This window comes from Micromys minutus (genome assembly GCF_963924665.1).
Source record: "Micromys minutus genome assembly, chromosome: 17".
Lineage (NCBI taxonomy): Eukaryota > Metazoa > Chordata > Mammalia > Rodentia > Muridae > Micromys > Micromys minutus.
The window spans coordinates 29,751,079-29,773,533 of record NC_137952.1 but is presented as its reverse complement, the minus strand read 5'-3'; the positions used below and the strand labels follow the sequence as shown (position 1 = coordinate 29,773,533).

The 22,455-nt window shown below is 43.1% G+C and overlaps 1 protein-coding gene across 5 annotated transcripts; it reads right to left on the bottom strand.

Moving 5' to 3' along the window:
- Window positions 1–335: 335 nt before the first annotated feature.
- SLC28A2 (solute carrier family 28 member 2) lies at window positions 336–21,753 on the bottom strand. 5 transcript variants are annotated; one of them, XM_080931265.1, is made up of 18 exons: window positions 21,560–21,751; window positions 20,925–21,021; window positions 20,729–20,820; window positions 15,351–15,442; window positions 14,327–14,510; window positions 11,850–11,991; window positions 9,863–9,976; window positions 9,396–9,473; window positions 9,178–9,258; window positions 8,681–8,761; window positions 6,703–6,828; window positions 6,491–6,621; window positions 5,912–6,080; window positions 5,555–5,752; window positions 4,909–4,990; window positions 3,430–3,528; window positions 3,186–3,297; window positions 336–1,064 (listed from the first exon to the last, which is right to left on the bottom strand). In XM_080931265.1, the coding sequence occupies exons 2-18, from the start codon at window positions 21,003–21,005 to the stop codon at window positions 947–949; spliced, it is 1,980 nt and encodes a 659-aa protein (XP_080787391.1). In that variant the 5' UTR covers window positions 21,006–21,021; window positions 21,560–21,751; the 3' UTR covers window positions 336–946. The 5 variants fall into 5 exon arrangements, 4 of the variants coding, with proteins under 4 accessions (XP_080787391.1, XP_080787392.1, XP_080787394.1 ...); XM_080931266.1 differs by having other exon boundaries at window positions 20,925–20,969; window positions 21,560–21,750; XM_080931268.1 differs by lacking the exon at window positions 15,351–15,442 and having other exon boundaries at window positions 20,925–20,969; window positions 21,560–21,750.
- Window positions 21,754–22,455: the final 702 nt, after the last annotated feature.

Sequence of the window (22,455 nt, the reverse complement as noted above, 5' to 3'; positions counted from 1 at the left end):
TTACAGGGCAATTCCTTTAGATGGTTCCAAACTATTTTAAAGGATTCTCTATGAACCTGAAGTGCAGGTAACTGGCACTAAATACCAAATCAAAATCAGGGCCTTTTAAATAACAGTTATTCCTCAGCATTTCACACATCAGGGATTTACAAGATGGTTCGGTGGTTAAGGTAGGCACAGCTCCTTCAGTAGACAGGAGTCCAGTCTCCGGCAGCCATGTTGAGTGTCTCAGGACCACCTGTAACCCCAGGTCCAGGTGGCCCCCAGCTCAGGGCACCTGTACACCTGCACTCATGTGCACACACCTGCACAGAGGCACACAATTAAAAAATAAGTACCATTTAAAAAACACTTTATTAAAAGAATGATTTTTATACTGTATGAAAATGAAAGGAGTTTATAAATCTTTGGCAATACAAAAAAAAGTTATCATTAAATATTTACATGTGTGTCCCATATAACTTTAAAAATATATCCTTCAACTCCAACCCCACCCTAGGACATGTCATCTTCTCTATTGCTTCCATGAAATACTTTGAGGTTTGGGCCAGGCTTGCCTTGAATCTGAGGCAAACCCCTTAGCTGTGAGCTTACAGGTAAGAGACCACAGGGCAGTGCCACCATTCCCAAGTTAAAACTAAGTAAAAATTCTGAGTTCCCCATCCTCCCCACTCTGGGCCTAGCCGGGGGTTGAACCCTGATCTTAACACCACACACATATTTCCCCCTATACTGCATATCCAGTATACTCTTGCTCAAGAGGATCTATAATGAATTTCACATCCGGGATGTGGCAGGCCAGCGGAAAGGTGGGGGCTGATTTTTATCCAGAGCTACAATGATCTCAGAACTTTCACTTTGTGGAGTTCAGTGTGGTTCTGGGAGAAGGGGATGCTTAAGTACATGACAATATATCTGGCAATGCAAATCTGTTCTATAAGAACTGTCATGCACACACAGTGCTGGTATAGAGGTCACAGCAGCTGGCAAGATTCCTGAGGCTGGACTCCTTATCTTGCCAGGGGCCTGAGAAAGAAGGCATGTTGGTGCCGTTCAGCCAAGTACTGAAATGATAAAGACAGAACACACGGGTCAGACACAGACAAGGCAGCACAAAATATCAACAAGTTCTCCAGGTAGCCGAGGACAAACCTACTGTGAGTATATCTGTTGCCATACCCAGTGAAATGAGACCCAACCAAACAAGATTTGCTCCTCATACTTTATGTAATGCTGGTACAGAACCCTGACCATCGTCTGCCCGGTGCCCAGCCTCAGTCCAGTTAGAAATGTCATTTCCAGACAGTTGAGAAATGGTGGGCCTTATAAATGATCTAGAATTAAATTTAATATAAAATCTAAGCCAATACCTAGGGTCACTTTCCTCCTGAGAAAGAAAAATCTGTTTGTACTTCATTGGTATAATTTAAATTGACAATGGTATTTTTTCCTTCCAATTTTTTGATTTTCATTTCATTCAGACTGAAACAGAATTATGTCACTTTTCCCTATCCTTTTCCTTCCTCTGGCCCCTCCCATTTGCCTTCCATGGAGTCCCTCCCATATTCCCCTTTACTCTCAAGTTAATGTCTACTTTTTATTCTCATTACATACATACATACAGACAGACAGACAGACAGATCCAGCTGTTAGTTTTTCAAATTGTATGTCCATGTAGGTGTGCGCATGTGAGTGCAGGTGCCTGCAGGGGACTTAAGCATGGGACCATTCTGAGCTGGAGTTGCAGATGGTTGGAATCCACTCAGTGTGCATGGGGAAATAGAACCCAGTTCCTCTATAACAGCAGCCGGTTGGTCCCTCTGCAAGAGTAGCATCTGAACAACTACTTGAGACACACACCAACTGGCTTGTGAGTAGCTTTTGTGAGAGGCTTTTTTCAGCCTCTGAAAACACATCCTTTGGTTTCTAGATGCTAATGACTCTTAGAATATGTCTTTAGAAAAATCCACTGAGAACATACACATTAGAACTCCACCAGACAAACAATCTATACAGTATATAAAGTCCTCTTTAACAAAGAAGGAAATTTGCAATTACCTTGCAGAACTTTGTCTCTTAACCTGTGAGGCAGCTAACATCTGGATAAGTACACTGATACATTATGGACATACAGGTCACTTCCTAATCAGGCTCCAGCTCTGATTTCTCTCCTGGGCCTCTGACTCCAGCTGACTTGTGAGAGGCTTTATATGGTATTCACACAGGTACTTCCAAACTAGCATATCCAGAACGGAAGTGGTCATGCTTTCTCCTTTACTCCTACTTCCTGTGATCAACACACTGGCTCAAGTAAAAAAAAAATCATTTTTCTCCTCCACAACTCTGGACCTTTTTTTCTATTCAGCTGAGGGCCACCCCTGTGAATTCCCCTTTGCCCAATGCCTGTATCTGTCAACTATCTCGCTCTCTCTTGCTAAGACTGTTGCAGCAATGTGTTTACTTTCCTTGTACCAAACGTTCTTCTGTAAAGCACAGCGAATCATGCTGGTGTCCAGAATCCTACAGGTCAAAGTTAAACTTCTTGAGGCCTTTATGTGAGGCTTTTCTGTAACTGTTCAGCCTTGCTTCCTAGACCTCTGCCCACTCACCTGCAGGTCACTACCAGCATGTACCTTTGGCTTGGACAACATCAAATATTCTACTTCTTTATTCCTTCCTTTTATGTGTCCCAAAACTAGTTTCTTGAGGTTAGTGACAGGTGCCTTTCCTATTCTAGAATAGAGTAAACAAGATTACTTTCACACTATCTGAGCTCGGGGTTATCTTGTAAGTTTAAAATCTGTCTCTCTTGCTCTGCTTTATTTCTATCTTAAAACAAAAACTCTTGAGTTTTAAGGCCATTGTAAAATCATCACCTGTCAACTACCTATATTTCAGTCACAATAAACACAGAAACTTCTTAACCAAGAGACCAAACGTCTTTCCCTTCCCCTATATACAACCAATAAACAGATGATACAACATACAGTAGGACTACTAATGAAGATAAAACCTACTAAGAGAAGGGTCCAGTCTACATCCATCACCAACATCTATGTTGTGTCTTAAACACTCCACACAGCTTCCACAGCCCCATACTCAACACCTCCATCTCCCAACATCCAGAAGTTCCTTCGTGTCAGAGGATGTGCTAGGAGGGAGCGGGAACCCTGGTGTTCGCCTACCTCTGGAAAAGATCTCTGCAGCACACATACGTCTCATAGGTTCTGTTGGAGAAACTTGTGTTTAGGAATGAGACGCAGTCAGTTTCAGCACCTCTGGGAACATAGAGGATCCCTGCATGGGGAAGATAAGTTTTACTTCAAGGAGGAGGAATTGGCTCGTAGACCCCAGAGTTCTGCAATGCTTGGTTGCAACTGCAGATGTTAAATACAGATTCTGGGAGAGATCCTGTGCTTAGGCACCTACCTGCCATACAGGCGCTGATGAAGGAAACACAGGCACCTGTGAAGAGGGCCCTGACCACAATCTTGCACATGTCACTCTTCCGCTGGGGAATCATGGATGCTGTAGGAAACAAAAGGAAACAACTGATGTCTTCATCACACAGCAAAGGTTTATAGCTGTTAATGGATCCCCATTAGAAGGTAAAGAAAACTACAACAGGTCCTACGAATAGCGTTCTTTGACAAACCACCCAGTGCTGCAAAAGCTTTCTTAAGATGTGCACACATTCATTAGTCTTGGTCCATAACTCAGACTTCTCCTGGATCAAGGATGTGTGTCTGAGCCTCACCTCAGTGGTTCTGGAACCCCTTCGAGATAAATCTGAATCAAGCAGGGCTCTGAGCTGCTCAAGCAGGCACAGATGCCTGTGTTGGCATCTTGAGATCTACACTGTTAAGTCCTGGCTGGAATTATATGTACCATTTTAAGCCAACGGACTACAGAGGGCAGCATCTGTCTCACCCCAGGCCAGAGTCCCAGCTATCAAGTGGCAGACATACAGTAATATGGATGAGTGTTTCACAGAGAGGAAAAAGATAAACCCAAGAAAACTGTTTCACCTTCACACAGTTTAATCAGCTATCAGTGACATAAACTTAGTGACTCTACCCCAGAATACTGTTACCATAAATGGCATTTTAACATTCTTTTCATATTCTTTTGCTTCTTAGACCCATTTCTACCTTGGCTCTTCCAAGTGCTCAGCTCAGGATTCTGAGAAAAGCACAGACACACAGACACACACACACACACACACACACACACACACACACACACACACACGCAGACACACACACATTGCCCTTCTGACATTCCTGCAGCCCTCACCCATAGTCAGCACCCTGAACACCTCTACTTTAAGTACTAACTCCTCCTCTGTGCGCCAGGACTCAGTTCTCACCAACAAGTATGATGCTCACTGTCTTCTCTTCCCTAGATCGTCTCCTATTTACACCGGGCATCTTAAAACTCCTGCACTAACATCACTGTTGTCAAACTAAAGAATGTTGAGTAGGTTAATGTCAGAAAGTACTTTTGGCAGTTTAGTATCATTTTCTTAACTTCTTCCTTATAAGGAAAATAAAAATGCAGCCTGTTTGTGCCTGGCACAATGGAGAACAGGCAGATAAACATCGATGGTAAGGATATACATATATATACATACACATACACGTATACATCATATACATACACATATACATCATATACACGTATACATCATATACATATACATATACATATACTTATACATATACATACACATACACATACACGTATACATATACATGTACATAGTCAGCCAGACTGCATTAGCTCTGAGTTACACGTGGCCTGAGAGGTCCACTTCATTCCAGCTTGTCTTTCTAGCCTCAGCTTTGCAGGGAGCAAAGTCTGGATCTGTCTGGCACATTGAGGACCTGGGGGAATTGAACAACTCACTCAGGCCTCCCAGTGTGATTCCTATGGAGCTAAGATTGGCAAATCCACAGAGGGAAAATGTTGCAATGACTTCAGCTTTCACCTAGGGGGCAAAACATGGAGATAAATTTAGTCCTGCTGTGTATCAGAACGGTGTTAGAAGTTCCAGGTTACAACACATCTTTCTTACAGTGTTCTAAGGAATACTCAAAGGATGATCAGAAAATAACCAGCCCCTGAGTTACAACTGCTGTCATGATATGGAAATACTACATGACCCCTTGCCCAACTGGAGTCTAATTTATAATTCAGATAAAATGACCTAGAGATGCAAAGAAAGATGGAAGAAAGATTGTTTCATAGAGGTTTGAATGTGTAAATAAAGGAACATCAGTACACCTAGGAGAAGATATGTTCTTTGTACTGTACCAGTGGAAGGAAGCAACAATTATCTCATAGAACAAAGCTGGGTCTGAATGCAAGAGAGAAATAACACAGAGAAGCAGAAGCTTGGGGACCAACTCACATTCTTCTGCTTGTCTTGTGTTTAGGCTGTGACACTGAGAAATACCTGTGGGCCCAAAATACTTGTGTGGCACATTGTACCTTTTCTCAGATATGCCCGGCCCAAACGTCTCGCTCTATAATTTGCTGGATTGTCACTTACGGAAATCCACTGTTTCTCGCCATTAATCCACTCTTCTACGCCAGAGAGACGTTTGTTCTTGTACTGAGACAGTTGTTGATAGGCCACAAATTCATTTATGAAGAATTTGACTCCCACTATCTCAGCCACCAATGGGCAGTCTGCCCACTGTACACCCATCATGAAAACCATGGGCCTTAGGACATAGGAGCAGATGACCTGAGGGATGGAGAAAGAAAGGAAAGGAAGAGCGAACAACAAAGATCAAGTGCCAGGAGCCACTCCAGACACTTAGCCTCCCCTCCTTCCTCCACCCCTTCTCCTCCTCAGGCTTTCAGTATATCGACGGTCAGATGCCCAACACCTATGAGACTTTACCTGGAAAGTGAGTCCATGGATATCCACCATTTCCCCCAGCCAGGAGAGGGTAGCATTGACAAAGGCCAATACAGCCAGAAAGGCAATCAGGTTGGCTGCAACATTAGCAACAAGGCCTATGGCATCTGTGGCTCCATTGCTCGCAGCTTCCAGGATATTCCTCTCTTCCCTGTGGTTTTTGGGCATAGAAAAGGAATATGGCTACCTACAGAAGTCTCAGCTCCTCGGAGAGGAGAAGCTCCACTGACCCTAAAGTGGAAGAAGTGGGTAGCCAGCCACTGTGATTGAGGGCTGATGGGAATCCTTGGTAAGTATAATAGTGGAGATTACTCTGAAGTGATTCAGATGTTATTGCCATGAAGATCAGATACCTAGGACATGGAATATTTGAATAAGGCACTAATGCCAGGTGGGATGGTTAAATCCAGACAAAACAAAACTTGAAAATGATTAGCTGGAGGCAGAGACAGCTTAAGAGGACATAAGGTGACAGACCTTCTTCCTTTGGGGAAACTGGAAGTCTCTGGCAAACTGGGCTTCTCTGGATAGCACACCATCTTAGAATTGTCCCCAGCTCACCCTCGAGGCAGCTTCACTCCCTCCTTGCTCTTGAACTTGGACTCTTCTACTTCCGGATACACCAGTTTGGACAAGGCAAGTGCACAAGGGGCAGCCATCACTGAGGCAGAAATCAAGGACGAGGCATCAATCTGTGAAGCCAGATGCAGATTAGCACCACTGTAGGGCTCAACTTGGGTGCACCAAGAGCAAGTATGTTGACTGTGTCTCACCCCAAAGGATATGAAGGCTCCCAACACTGTGCCTGCTATGGTGGCAAAGCCTCCAGTCATCACTGCATGGATTTCAGAGAGGGTCATGTCTGCAAGGTAGGGACGGATGAGCAGAGGTGCCTCTGTCTAAAAACAAAGAAAATAGTCACATACCAAGAGAGTATTACTCCTCATGTCAAAATGCTTAGCCCAGGCAGGGAATGGACCCACCAAAAACACACCGTTCTAGCCAGTGGGTAAAATCCTGCCCAACCATTTCCTTGCTGGCCAGTTTTCACGTGTTCCTATATCATGTTATAGAATACTATAGAGAACAACTGTTAATTTACTTTGTTTGCCATCTCTAAGTCCATGCAGTTGGTGAATAACTTATAGAGTACAGTCCACTTGCTGACCACACACTAGATGTCTACTTAAAGGAACCAAAAATCGCTTATCTAAGCTAATGCTTTATGAAATAAGAAAATAATGTTAAGGCAGCAAGAAAGTTCAGCCTGAACACCCGAAATCAATATCTAGAACCTAAATGGTAGACTGAAGGAAAGAAGAAATCAATATTCAAAAGTTATCCTCTGACCTCCACATGAGAGCCATGATACATGAGTACTTAGAGAGAGGGGGTGGTTATTAAATAAAAGTAATGCAATTTTTTAATGAAATGTCTGTAATTTTTATTAATTAGGAATATTCAAGGAAGAAATTATCTACCCTCAATCTGTGAGGTCATTTATTCTTTAATGAATGTCAGCAAAAGGATGTATTAGCTACTAAGAGCATTAATGCAAAGTTCCTGCACTTAGATGATTACAGTCTAGCTGGAAAAATTCAACTGATTAGAGATAATTTTAACAAAATGTAAGGTCATGATAAAAGTAAAAGAATCCAGAACTACTATGAAAATAGATCAGAAGCAGATAAGCAGCCACAGGCTTTGGGAGAAATAGACCCCAATGTTAACGTCTTACTCATTTGAAAAACTATTGTCCCTAATGTTGATTTGACCAGTCAATAGCATAGATTTGACACTGAGATGGTTAATATTGACTATCAGTAATTGAGAGAATCGCCTAAAACATATCTCTAGTAAGGGGCTATCTTGATAGGTCAGCTTGTGAGAGATTATTTTAATTGGGTAAATTGGAAAAAAAGCAGGTAACTACTCTGAAAGTGGGTAGGATCATTCCCTAGGCTTGGGTCCTGGATGCTGGGCAAAAAAGCATTATTCAGAAGCCTTAAGCTCCTGTTATCAAACTCTACCCAACAGGATGGCCGGACTCTCAAACTGTGAGTCAAAATAAATCATTTCTCTTTTAATATGCTTTTTTTTCCCAAAGTACTTGATCACAGCAAAAGGGAAAGACACCTATTCCACACAAACACTTGCTCTTCTTCCATAAAGATGGTGCACTAAGATTCTGTACAAAGAAGAGCTCTGTTAGTCCTGAGCAAGACAAGCCATTGTCTCCTCAGAGACCTTGGGAAATCACCTGGAATCACAGCAAAAGACCAGAGGTAGCTCAGCCATCCTTCCTGGCTCCTGAAGGGGATAAGGCTTAGACTTATTCACCTATATATCTGTGTAAGAAGCTGGATCAGTGGGTAAGGACAGACTTCTAGATAGTGCGTCCAGGCTGTGCATTTATCAAGGATAAAATCAATGAACTACATTCTCCTTGCCCCTCTGAGGATTCTTTCATAAGGGATTGACTTCTCCAGAGTCTTTATTTCTCTGCTTTTCATAAGAAAAATGAGCCCACCACTTGGGAGGGGGAAGCAGGAAGATCAGGAATTCAAGGTCAACCCCAACTACATAGTGACTATGAGGTCAGCCTGTGCTACATGAAATCCTGTCTTAGAAAAACAGGAAGGAAGAAGGTGGGGACGGAAGGGGGAGGGAAAATCCTCTTTCTAAATTTGTTCTCTGCCAAGTTCTCGGTTCTTGAGTGATTAGAAAAACAGAAGGCTCCAGGGTACTTACCATCCCCACAAAGATGTTTCCTGCCACGGCCAGGGTCTCTGCAGCAGTGGTGCCCATGGTGACTTGCAGGAACCAGGCGATCTGCAAGAATCCAGACACATAAATCTTCAACATTAGCAGGAGTCTTGGATAGTGTCCAACAAGACCCCTCCCCGCTATTCCATTTGGTGGTAAAGAAACTGAGGCTGGAGAAATAGTGTGGCTCAAGTAACAGAACAAGTTGCAAACATATTAGCCAGACCTCAGGCCTTGTGGCTTCCAGAACAAGCAAATTAAACCCAGTATGAAAGAACTTTTTACCATGTTCTGCCTCCAGCCTATCTCAGGCCTGGACAATCATCTGACACCCGGGATGCTTCAGAGAGATTGCCTTTTCAAATTGGTTCTGATTCTCCACATCCCATGTATAAACTTTCTCCCCCGATGTAAGTATAAACTCATTCATTTTCCTGACAGGTCCAAGCTGAAGGTCCTTTCATGGAAACCAAACGGCTTACCTTCTGAATCACCCACTGCACAAGGCCCAAGTAGTAGAGGATCGACATCACACATCCAAAGAAAATAATGATGGGCAGAGACTGCAACAAGAATGGAGGTAGCGTATGTAGCATGTGAGAGAGTCTACGGTGTGTGCTGTGTGTGCACACATCATCCCCAGCTCTGTTCCCCTGCCCTTCACTGACACTGCCGTTCCTGCCCACAAAACAGGTATTACCTGAAAAGCAAAAACACTTTGAACCAGTGCATCACCAAAAACAAAACTGGATCCTTCCACAGTATAAGCCAAGAAAATCTGAATGGGGAAGAAAAGGGACGAGAGTTAGGACAGAGAGGACACAGAGGAAGATGGGATCTGACACGTGTGTGACCACCTGTGAGCCATGTCCCAGAACTTGGCCATGAAAAGACAGATGAAGCAAATGGCTTGTCTTTACTTACATGCTCACCTGAACCCCATTACTCTTTCCCTACCAGACCAGAGTCTGTAGACTACCTGAACCTTATACTCTCTTTACCCAACTGGATTCCATGTTCTCGTTTGAAACCCATTACTCGCTCTTTACCCAACCAGAGTCTGGGACACCATCATTAATGTGTAGTTCCAAAGCCTCATGCTTCGCTCAGATCTACATTCTTTGGGGATCCTGGTGATGAAAACTCTGACATCCAGTTCCCTCTTACCTGGATCTGGTCTCCCAGCCACTGAAATGCATTAAATCCAGGTTCAGTTCTGATGACCAAAATCCCAAAGACGAACTGAAGGCCCAAGCCCCAAAACACTGTCCTCCAGCACACCTGGGACCAAAAAGAAAATATTCCAAGCATGAGTTACAAACTTTTATCACCCATTGCCTAATTCAACCATGTACTGAGAGTGGTGCTAAGTGAGGGTGTTAACAGTCTGTGGTGGAGTAGCTGTGCTGGCTAGTTTTATGTCAACTTCACACAAACTAAAGTCATCTAAGGGGAAGGAACCACAATTGAGAAAAGCCTCCATAAGACTGGGCTGGTGGCAAGACTGTATTTTCTTAGTTAGTGATTGATAGTAGAGAGCCCATTCCATTGTGAGTGGTGACACCCCTGGGCTGCTGGTCCTGGGTTCTATAAAATAGCACTCTGAGCGAGCCATGCTGAGCAAGGCAGCCAGCAGAACCCCTCCATTGCGTCTACATCAGTACTTCCATCCAGGATCCCGCCCTGTTTGAGTTTCTATTCTGACTTCCTTCCATGATGAACAGTGATGAGAAAGCATAAAACAAAACAAAACAAAACAAAAAATACCCTTTCCTCCCCCAAGTTGCTCTAGGTCATGGAGTTCCAAAACAGCACAGGGAACAGGGAGACTGGTAAGAAAAAAGTATGGTGATATTGTGCAGAGGCAAGGATGTCTGCACTGATTTTAAAATAAGTTACATTATAGTGATGAAACATGTACAAAAATGACATCCATAAACATAATTCCAGCACAATGCCATCTGATTCTCTGCCATTCTCTGTTTTTTCTTCCTTCCTTCCTTCCTTCCTTTTTTTTATTCCTTACAACGTTATTTAAAAAACAGAAATACATGTACAGATTATTAAAAGCATTTTAGCATAAAAATATATGAATATATTTTTGTCAGTACTTGATTTTTTTTAAAGGTTTGATAGTATGCATTGAAGTCTTACTAGTTACAATGAGCATAAAGTACATGTAAAATGAAACATAACATGGAAATAGTCAAAGTTTTCTTGGTGTGTATAGATTAAACATAATGATTTTTAACTACCAAAAATTGCCACAAGGCTATCTTCTTAGCTCTTGAGTTATTAATGATTTATGGTCTAGGTGTATACACTACTCTGAGAGAGTGCTATTCACTTATTGTTTTTTCTAAGAAGGACTGAGGCTTCCACTTTTTGGCCTTTCTAATTTTTTTTTTGAGCTTCATATGGTCTGTGAGTTGTTTCTTGGGTATTCAGAGCTTTCTGGAACTAGTATCCAATTATCAGTGACCGCATATTATGTCTGTTCTTTTGTGACTGGGTTACCTCACTCAAAATGATATTCTCTAGATACATCCATTTTTCTAGGAATTTCATAAAGTCTTTAATTCTAATAGCTGAGTAGTACTCCATTGTGTAAACATACCACAATTTCTATATCCATTCATCTACTGAAGGACATCTGGGTTCTTTCCAGCTTCTGGCAATAGCTAGAAATATTAGGGCTGCTATGAACATGATGGAGCATGTGTCCTTATTGTATGATGAAGCATCTTTGGGGTATATGCCCAGAAGTGGAATAACTGGGTCTTCAGGAAGGACTATGTCCAATATTCTGAGAAACCACCAGACTGATTTCCAGAGTGGTTGTACCAGCTTACAACCCCACCAACAGTGGAGGAGTGTTCCTCTTCTTTCTTTCTTTCTTTCTATTCATTTTTTCTTTCTATTTGGTTTTATATTTCTTTAATGCTGACTAGATTCGTGTATATACACCACAGTGACAATTAACAGGTCTCTAAAAGTTTTCAAACTTCGCATAGGAATAAACCTGTTAGAGGAAGATTCCAGGAGATATTGCTTAGCTCTATCTTTATCATAAATACCTGACATAGGCACTTTGTAATATCTGCATAGCCCTTGCTGTGTGTTTCTATGCACAACATAAATACCCGAAACTCACCGCACTGTGGTGTTTGGAACAGGCAAAGAGGATGAGGATAAACATGCAGATTCCTGCAAAGGAGATCAGCTGTTCGGGCCTTTGAGCTGTGTCGAGAGCCAGCCAGAGGATAAGGCCAACAATGGAAGCGCCCATGAACACCCTGGAGGAGGGATGACAAAGCTCTGCCACCAACTGGGGCAACGGGCAACAGAGAACCAGTTGGCAGCTCTATGAGATAACGTAGGGCTTATCCCTCATTAGACAAAGACAGACTCAGAATTATCTGGCAGCTCCCTAGTGTCTGCTCCCCCTAATTTACACAAATAAGTGTCTAATCTGAGGATGCAAACCACATAACTTCTTCTTTCTCATACAGACATATCAATAAAATGTGATGCAGGGACGACAGTGAAGGAGCTAGAGAAAGGACTGAAGGAGCTGAAAGGGTTTGCAACTCCATGGGAAGAACAACATCATCAACCAACCAGAACCCCCATAGCTCCCAGGGACTAAAATACCAACTAATGAGCACACATGAAGAGACCCCTGGCTCTAGTTGCATGTGTAGCAGAGGATAGCATTGTCCGGCATCAATGGGAGGAAAGGCCTTTGGTCCAATGAAGGCTTGTTTTCCCAGTGAAGGGAAATGCCAAGGCACTGAGGTGGAGAGGGTGATTAGGAGAGGGAGCACCTTCATGTAAGCAAGGGGAGGGGGAGGGAAGATGAGAGTGGGGGGAAATGGGATAACATTTGAAATGTAAATACAGAGAATGTCCAATTAAAATAAAATAAAATGTGATGTACAGACTCATCCATGAAGGTGCTTCCAGTGACTAATAAAAATACTGACAACAGAAGAAAACAGTGAGCTGGTCCCCTGTAGATTGCTACTCCTTTTTGACCATGCCAAAGATTGGAATCAAATACACCATCTGTGGACTTACAGCCTTAACTACACACACTAGAGGCTATGGATGCAGCTTAGCAGAGTATTTGCCTAGAATGTACAAGACCCTGGTTCCAATCCAGGCTGAGCAGCTGAGAACATTTGTGGTGGACTCAGGTTCAATTCCTAGCTCACCAACCATCTGTAACTCCAGTCCCAAGGGATCTGATGCCCTTTTCTGAACACAGTGGTCACCAGCTGTGCGTGTGGCACACACACACACACACACACATACATGCAGACAAAACACTCATACACATAATATCGAAAATGAGTTCATTTATGCTTATGAGCAAGTTCGCTCCTAGAATCTAAGAGTGTCTCTCAACCTGTGGGCCAAGACCCCTTAGGGGTTGAATATCCGATATCATACATATCAGATATTTACATTACAATGACAGCAATGTAATTACGATAGATAGCAGTGGCAAAATGACAATTAGGGTAAGAATGAAACCATTTTCTGGTTGGGGGTCACCACAGCATGAGGAACTACATTAAAAGGTCACAGCATTAGGAAGGTTGAGAACCGCTACTCTAAGGGCCTGTAAAGGCAAAACCAGGTAGAGGGGCTCTGGAGGAGTAGAAGGAAAGGGGCTAAACTAAATCATAGGGCATGAAGAGGCGTCCTGGCTAATAGCTTGGTGTAATTCCAGCATCTGCTCTGACCAATCCACTGAGGAGAAGTATGGGTTTTCTACATCTGTCATGGCCTCTTGGGATTTCAGACTCTATCCTCCCTGATACGGAGTCCCATCTGCACCAGCAATGCTGACCCAAGTCCATCAGAAACTGGACTGGGGCTCAAAGGCCTGTTGCTATGTGTTCTCTACATTTGCCTTTATTTAGTAAGAGCCTGGAGCTGATCAGGAACTGTCGAAAAAGATATTAAAGAGATGGCTTTGATGCTCAGCCTTCTCTTGCCTAAGTAAAGGTTTGTCCAGGATGCACAAGGCCGTGGGTTCAATCCCCAGCACTCCATGAACTGTGTGGGGTAATGCATGTGTAATCCTGGCACTCAAGAGGTGGAGGCAGGAGGATCAGAAGTCCAAAGTCATCCTTTGCTACATCCTTGGCTACATAAAGGGTTCTGAGACCAGTCTGGACAAGAGCACTTGTCTCATGATAAAGAAAAGAAAAAGAAGAGAAAGAGAAGGGGAGGTGAACGGAGACAAGAGGAAGGCTTTGATCTCAACAGTGAGTTGATCCATTGACATATTCACAACTAACAGGACTGTTCAGAGGTGGTGGGAGCTACAGGGGGTGACACCCACCTGGTGGCAGTCAATCACTGGGACATGCCCTTGCAGGTCACACCTCCTGCCAGGTCCCTTGCCCTGCTGATGCCTTTCCTTGCCTCCTGGCCTCTATGATGTAAACAGCTTTGCTTCACCTGTGCACTTCCCACCATGATATTCTGCCCTATCACCAGCCAACATTGACGGGCTAAGCAACCGAAGCGAAGCCTCTGAAACCGGGAGCCAGAAAAGCCTTTGCATGGTTCTTAGGTGTTTTGTGAACCGCCACCGAAGTTGATGGGCACACTCACCACTTAGCCCAAAGTCTCAGACGGGTGTTTTTCAAGGGCTTCAAGCATCTTATTAATTTGTTAGCAAAGAATTTTTTCAGAAAGTGGCAAGCCAGGATGAAGATCACGAGACAGGTGATGACAAACAAGGCCAGCGCCCTCCGGAAGTTCAGGATGCAAGCTGCCAGGAAGTAGGCAGCATAAGCTGTGAAGAGAAGGCGAAGAGTGGGAGTCAGGGAGGCCAAACTTCCACGCAGCATGAAGCCATTCCTCTCTGCTCCCTGGGAAGTCTCACCCCCTTCTAGTTCAGCTGCTGCCCTCGCTCTACCCTTAGATGTGCTCTACCCACATCCACTGTCAGACACTTCAGAAGTCAGGCTTTTTTTTTCCTTCTTCTTCTTCCTTTTTCTTTCTTTTTTCTTTTTTTTTTTTTAACCCCAGCTAGGTTGACAAATGATAAATGAAAATGACAAATGATAAAACTTTTTCTTGAGTAAAGCCATGTAAAGAGGCTGGCACTAGAAGAGAAAGTGATGCTTTCCTCGGGGCTGCAGATTCACCCAAAAGAATAATTTGTGATCTCCACATGCCACTGACAGCATCCTAGAAACTAGGCTTTCTGTCTTTCAAAAATAATGTACAGCACTGATTTTAAATATGAAGCAGTAAGTAAGTTATATATACAGGCATCTTTCATAAATACTACAGACATGTGCCCTAAGTCAAATCTAAGAGCTAAAATAGAGGTGAATAAAAAACATTTTTTCTTAAAAAGTTAAACCTGTCACATGGTGTGGTTTTAAACTGTAGCTTATCTTTAGATTTATTTCACTTATGCTTCTGGGTATGAGGCATAAGTTATCTTTACCTAGAGGCAGTAAGGATCTGGACCTCAAATGGCCTTCAGGTTAATTTATGAGTACTATTAGTATATTACTAACAGTACCATAAATGAGTACTGTTCTCCCAACCATACTCTTGACCCACGTTGACAGTTGTGAAAATGCTCGTGTTTTGCCCCTTGCATGAGTTCTTGTGATCTCACCTAAACACAAGAGACCAAGCAGGATCTTTCTGAATAAACCAGCATGCCTTTCAAAGAAACTTCTCGCCTTGGTGAAAGGCTGAAGAATCCTCCTGATGAGAAGCCAAAATTTAAATGTGAGCATTACTTCATCATGTGAGTGCAATACTTTAGACTCGATAGACCAGGCAAAGTTTGTTCTTAGTTAATAAAGAAAATTAATCAGATGCTGGTGTTTGATACTACTCCAACAGGCCCCCCAAGGTCAGCTCAGACTTTGCAACTGTGCATCATCGGGTCAGAAAGCCTGACTCAGCTACATCATTGGGGATTTACTACCATAGAAGTGGACGATGGTCTGAGGCATTTCTTGGCTTCCATATTCTGCCTGTCCTTCTTAGAGGCTACTCTTTCACTGCACCCTAAAACCACACAAAGTTAGTACTTTGAGAAATTCTTCACACATTGGCAGGTAGGGGGAAAACAGCACCAACCTCAAAGGTGTCCAGGTTGACAGGCCTTAGAGAAGATGCTCAGCAAGAACTATTCAAGATGGCTTTGTATAGAGTTTTCCATGGGTCTGGGCTCAAAGGACTTGCAAATACCTACAATACCGGTCCTCTAATAACCCTGTTATTACAGCCTGAAAGCCAGGAAGCCAAGTAACATTCCCAAGGTCATAGAAGATGTCAGGAGAGCTAGTCTCTGAGGAGCCTGGCTTCTGAACCTAAACTCTCCATCACCATCCCAGGCTGTACCTAACCTGATCTCGTTTCTGCTTTTGACACTCCTAAGTGTCCTTAGCACACTGCAGCTATATGTACAAGAAAGATACCATGTACACAGTCTTGGAAGCTCCAAAGAAAGTGAACCCAGCTAGAAGTGACCTTTCTGACTATGGTGTATACTATGGGGCTTAGCCACAAATAAGATCAATGGCTAAATACAATTTCTGGGGTCTTTGTACAAACAGTTTGGGGCTCCATCTCCATTGCTGCCTATCCCAGCTAACTTAGGGTTGAACCTGTTATAAGCACAGTTCCTATATACTTCCTTCTTCAGTCCCACCTCTGGCCCCTTATCTTCTGGTCTGCCTCGACAGGGTGTGTATTCTCAGATACAGGGGAGAAAAGGGGAGAAGGAAACTTACCCTTATCACCCTTGGATTGCCTAAGCCTTTCATCTCAGTGGAATGTTTGAGATCTCAAGGCCTCTGCCACCTTCTGTGCTTAGTGGAAAAGTAGTGAGTCCACAAGTTTACAGTGTCAATACCTGACAGCAGTAAAACTCTAATAGCCCTGAAGGTGGCTGATCCTGCAATCTGAACATTCACAGAGCACACAAAGCAGTGCACTCATTCTTGACGCTAGAATTTTTGTGAGTTCCAGGTGTCTTATTTGCTCCTCTAGATCCTCACCCCACACTGCTGGGACCCTGAGAGTTCAGTCTGTGAGGACATAGCACTAGATTCCAAACCCTTTGGCTTATCTACTGGGTTTCTGCCAGTGGGACCTCACAAGAGATCGTAATACAGAAAGTTCACATTTAAGAAGGGGGGGATTCTGTTCTGACTATACTACCGGGTTCTCTTGCACTATATATACCCTTCTGGTCTAGAAATAGTGTTTACTGTTTCATGGAGCTAGGATCAAAGGCAGTTGTAAGCCACTGGGCATGGCCTCTGGGTACTGAGTGGGGGTTCTCTGGAAGAGCAGTGCATGTGCTTAACCACTGAGCCACATCTCCAGCAACTCTTTGTTTTCTCTTAATTCTTTCTTTAGACTGGCATTGGATTTTACTATGGTATTTTCATACACCTCTCATTATACTTTATCTGCACATAGTGGGCTCTTTATGTGTAAACTCTCTTCTGGTTATTCTAGTTTAAATGTTACCTATTTTCTAATTCACAAGGTGAAGCTGGCTTGAAACTATGTCCAATTAAATACCTGTTGAGCAAAGCCACTGCAAAAGAGGAGGAGATATACCCGTGTCTAAGAGTAAAAAGAGAGCACAGGTTTCACCTCTTCATCACAAACCCCCATCTCCTGGGAATTTCACTGAGTACTTCAGAAGTCACATAATATTTGAGAAAACCATGAACAATGGAACCCTAAAATACCAGGTTAGAATTGAGCATTAAAAAGAAAACAACATACAATCCACAGACCACACGAAGTTCAAGAAGATGGAAGACCAAAGAGTGGATGCTTCCTTCTTAGAAGGGGGAGCAAAATACTTACAGGAGGAAATACAGAGCCAAAGTGTGGAGCAGAGACTGAAGGAAAGACCATCCAGAAACTGACCCACCCGGGTATCCATCATATATTCAGTCACCAAACTCAGACAATACTGTGGTGCCAAGAAGTGCATGCTGACATAGCCATGTCCTGAGAGACTTTGCCAGAGTTTGAGAAATACAGAGTCAGATGCTCTCAACCAACCATTGGACTGAGAATGGGGTCCCCAGTATAGGAATTAATAAAAGGACTGAAAGACCTGAAAGGGTTTTCAACCTCATAAGAAGAACAACAGTATCAACCAACCAGACCCCCCCCCAAGAGCTTCCAGGGACTAAACCACCAACTAAAGAGTACACATGGAGGAACCCATTGCTCCAGCCCCATATGTAGCAGAGGATGGCATTATCAGGCATCAATGAGAGGAGAGGTCCTTGGCCCTGAGAAGGCTCAATGCCCCCTGTGTAGGGGAAAGCCAGGGTGGGGAATGAGAGGGAATGGATGGGTGGGTGGAGGGAACACTTTTATAGAGGCAGGGAAAGGAGAGATGGGATAGGGGGATTCCAGAGGGAAAACTGGGAAAAAATAGCATTTGAAATGTAAGTAAGAAAAAAATACCCATTAAGAAACAAATAAGTAAAAGAAAAGTAAAAAAAGAACAGAAAACAATGGTGGATACATCCAAAATAAAACGAGGTAAATTTTCTCAACCTTTTAAACTAATCAAGCCATCATAGAAGCACCCACACAAGTGTCCGTGAGCTCTGTATCTTGCCTGGTCAAGCATCTTGCTAACAAGCTCTTACCCTACATGATGATACAGCTTCAGCCTTGGTATCAGTGCTATAACTAAGAATTGAAGTGAGAACTTTATCAGCTAGATGAGTGAACGTTGACACTTTGCCTCTACCTCCAAGTATTTGGATAAAGGCTTTCTGTGTATTGACTAAAGACAACCTTCTCACGAGCTTACTGGTAGGTGGAAGACAAATGGGTGAGCATGGCCAGACGCTCTAGCTAAGCATGACTTTGGTGGTCACCATATCCAGCAGCAAAGATGTCCATGAGTTCTCCTAGTAAAACTATCTGCAAGTAGAAACTCTCCTAAGTCAGGAGACAGAGCCTGTGGAACTGCTAGAATCTAGAGCTCTTCATTTAGCTGTTAAAGTGGAAAGCCTTGGCCAGCTTTCAGAGAATCCAGTTTCAGTGGCTGCAGACGGTGCAGCCCTGGCTGAGTCTTTACTACTGCAGTGTACTGGCTGGTTTTGTGGCAATTTGACACAAGCTGGAGTTCTCGCAGAGAGAGATTGTGTGTATTTTAAAGAATGATTAATCCTTTTTACACAACTAGTTCTGAACTTAAGAGCTGAATGATGTTGTTGCACAGGAATCAGAGAAATTTACAAAGCCATCCAAAGGAGAATGACAACTGAGTCTCAGACACAGAGTCTAATAACCAGAGTGCAAAGCCAAGACAGGACTGAGCCAGGGTAAAGTCTATCAGGGAAGGCCAGCATGTTTAATTTTTAAGTCAGAGGTGATAGCTATGAGGAGCTGGAGAAGCTAGAGACAGCTGGTTCTAAAGGTTCTCAGTCCAAATACTGTGAGACAAGACCTAATCCAGGATAAAGCCACTACTGAGTCTTAGTAGATGTGTTGTCTGGGAGAGGAATGCCCTCCACAAAATACCCACACCCTCGCTTGATACAGCCCTCACAGAAGATAGTCGATATCTGACCTTTTTACCATGCTATGGAGTGTAGATTTGTGTTAAGACATGATTGGACAGGAGAGAGATAGGAGGGTAAAAGTCTACAAAGGCAGAAGAGGAAGAGAGGAAGAGGAAACTCCGGGAGGAATGATGATAGAGGCAAAAGGAACAAAGAAGGAGGCAGATGTTCATGTTTCTCTCAGCGCATGGTGAGGTTGTTATTATTTCTAAGGGTTTCTATGGGTCTTTTTATCTCACATAGAAGGGCAGTTTGTATCTTTGTCCATTGGATGTAAGCTTATTGTGTAGAGGAATTTTGGATTGGGAATTTAATATGTAAACCTTCTTGATAAACTACCAGGCTTTGGAGTCATGTTTATACTAGACAGTGGAGAAAAGGAAAAACCTGGGGCAGTTGTATCCACCCAGGACGGAAGCAGCAAAGGGGCGGTAGAGTGAACCGCATCAGAGTTCCTAGGTGGCATGGGACATCAAGCAGAGTGAGACAGCATGGTGTTTGCTTGGCTCCTTACTAGAGTGTTGTCTGTGGAGTGATAGTGGGGGGGGGACCAATAAAAGGTTAAACAATCCTTTTAATATTTACCACAACAATGGAGAAACAGGGCTTATACAGTGAGTACCAGGCCAGCTGTGGCTATGTAGTAACATCCTATCCAGCTGTGACTATGTAGTAACATTTTATCCAGAGGTGATTACATAGTAACATTCTATCCAGCTGTGACTATGTAGTAACATTCTATCCAGCTGTGACTATGTAGTAACATTCTATCCAGAGGTGATTACATAGTAACATTCTATCCAGCTGTGACTATGTAGTAACATTCTATCCAGCTGTGACTATGTAGTAACATTCTATCCAGATGTGATTACATAGTAACATTCTATCCAGCTGTAATTATGTAGTAACATGCTATCACAAAGCAATCAGAAGAAAGAAAAACAAAAGATCCAAAACCAAACAAGAAAAATAAAACAATCCTGGACATTCCTGGGGGGAGTTCAGCTAAGGCTCCAAGCAGACTGACCATAGAATTTACATTATGGTCAAACTGCTTGCTAACCAGAAGATGAAATATTGTGATTACAAAACTCTACAAAGTCAATTATTCATCATAATTATACATAGTAGTACTCAATAAATATTAGCCATTTACTGTTATTATTACTGCTGTTGCTGTTTTTTTTTTTTTTTTTTTTTGTAATTCTGGCAGGCACTGATGGGCTTTTCTATGTCATGGGATTAAGATCAGTTAATTCTATAAAATACACACATGTTCGCATAGTAACAGGCAGTGATCCTGGTCCTGTGTGTGCATTAAGCAATCAGAGAATGAGTACTTTGGTCTGCTCTCAGCCACATTTTTCTCTGCCCTCCAATCCCCCAGGTTCTTGGTTGCTGTGTAAGCTGGTCTCTGGAACAGCCTTACCTCCAGAGAGAGGAATGCCCCAAACCATCCTTCAGATTGCGTTTCTGTGTCACTTCCTCCAGTGTTTTGCCTTGCTCAAGATTTCCGCCTTCCTGTAAGCACAGGTAAATGTGAGATCAGCCACGCAGCTCTGTCAGGGGATCAAGAGACTGGGAAAGCAGCCAGAGCCAGACAGCAGCCCACCATACTGAATTACCATGAGTTCCAGCCCTGGGTTCTCCATGCCCTTCTCTGATGTGGCCTGGAAAACAGACTTTCTTCCATCTGATTTCTCCATCTCCTGTTATCCTCTACTGAAAAACAAACTCAAGGCTACGTGAGGCTGGCATATTCGTCATTCAGTCATGTGAGACAAAGGAGAAGTTTTATGGCCAGATCCTCTCAGAAAATACAAAACTAACCTCTCTAAATCTGATGCTCCGGTTGAGAATAGAACTGGAATGATTAGAAACAGATTAATATGATAAATAACAAAAAGGTAGTATTTGATTTCTTGATATAAATGAGTGTGGGAAAAGAGGCAATATGACAGACAAGAAATAGAAACTGTAATAAATCAGTGGGCTTCCCAGGATCCCAGGACCTGGGTTGAAATATATCCATTTAGTCCCTCAAATCAAGCGTCATATAACAATGTTCTTTATCTTGTTCCTTGAGCAGGCCCCACTGAGCTATGCTGAAAGGAACGAGAGAGAAGATGATGGCTGAGGAAGCTCTGGGTGCCCAGTATTGCTGGGGGCAGGGGAAACAGGAGAGATTGACAGGCTGCTTTAGGTAGGGTTCTCTAAGTTCCAGAACTGATAGATTATGTAAGAGACAAGAATGACTTACAATGTGCTAGGTGGGTCCGCACAGCCCCGTCCAACAATGGCTGGAACCTGGGAGCTGCTCAGATTACAAAGCCAGATGCCTCAGCACTTCCAAATCTGTGCCTTGAAGTCTCCTGGAGAGTTATCGATCTTCTTCATTCAGTACACGAGGGTCCTGGAGAAACTGGAGTCTGATGTCATTGGGGATGGACAGCTGCGGCAGGGATTAATACTCTCAGGATCAGGAAGTGGGAGTCTCCTTCACTGGACCTCCTTTCAGGGAACTCTCACATTTCTGTAGGTGTTTCCCATTGGGAGTGCCACCCACTCTAGGGGAGGGGCTACTTGAAAATGTGTTTCTTAGTTGAACCCAATATTGTATAGTTACTTCATTACCAATGAAAATATACTGCATTCCCAAAGAATAACTGGCAAGGTCCCTGGAGGAATGGAGCCTGTTAGTGTCCTATGGCTTAACTATGACAATATAATTTTAAAAACATTGAATTACTGATATCATCTCAGTCATTAAATTACTGGATAAAGGAACAGAAAAAGGAATGAAAACCCAGATATTTGCTTAATACATACATCTGTATACTCAAACTTATCCTGAACAAAATTAGGACGGGAACATTCATGACGATAATAATTCTCATTTCTAGAACGGGTTTCGTAACCTTAGCTAAAGTTATAACTGTCTTCTACACCCATTCCCTAGTCCCTCCACCTTCGGCAAGCACCTCAGTCAGTCTTGGTTTCCCTGGAGGAGTGACCTCTGCCTTCATGCTTGTAGGTTATGTATCATTGGACCTGGGCTGAATTGCTGTAGCTTCCTGTTGGGGTTAACCAAATGCATATCTCTTCATTTGACATGCTCTTCCTTACTTATATTGAGGAAAAAGAGTCCAATTTCCA

What these genes read in the sequence shown, in the direction of transcription:
- SLC28A2 (XM_080931265.1), bottom strand. Translation starts at nt 21,005, where the DNA reads ATGGAGAAATCAGATGGAAGAAAGTCTGTTTTCCAGGCCACATCAGAG. An exon ending in GGGCATTCCTCTCTCTGGAG is followed by an intron (nt 15,443 to 20,728) that starts GTAAGGCTGTTC and finishes GCTTCTCATCAG; the next exon opens with GAGGATTCTTCAGCCTTTCA. An exon ending in GCGAGAAACAGTGGATTTCC is followed by an intron (nt 4,991 to 5,554) that starts GTAAGTGACAAT and finishes TTTGCCCCCTAG; the next exon opens with GTGAAAGCTGAAGTCATTGC.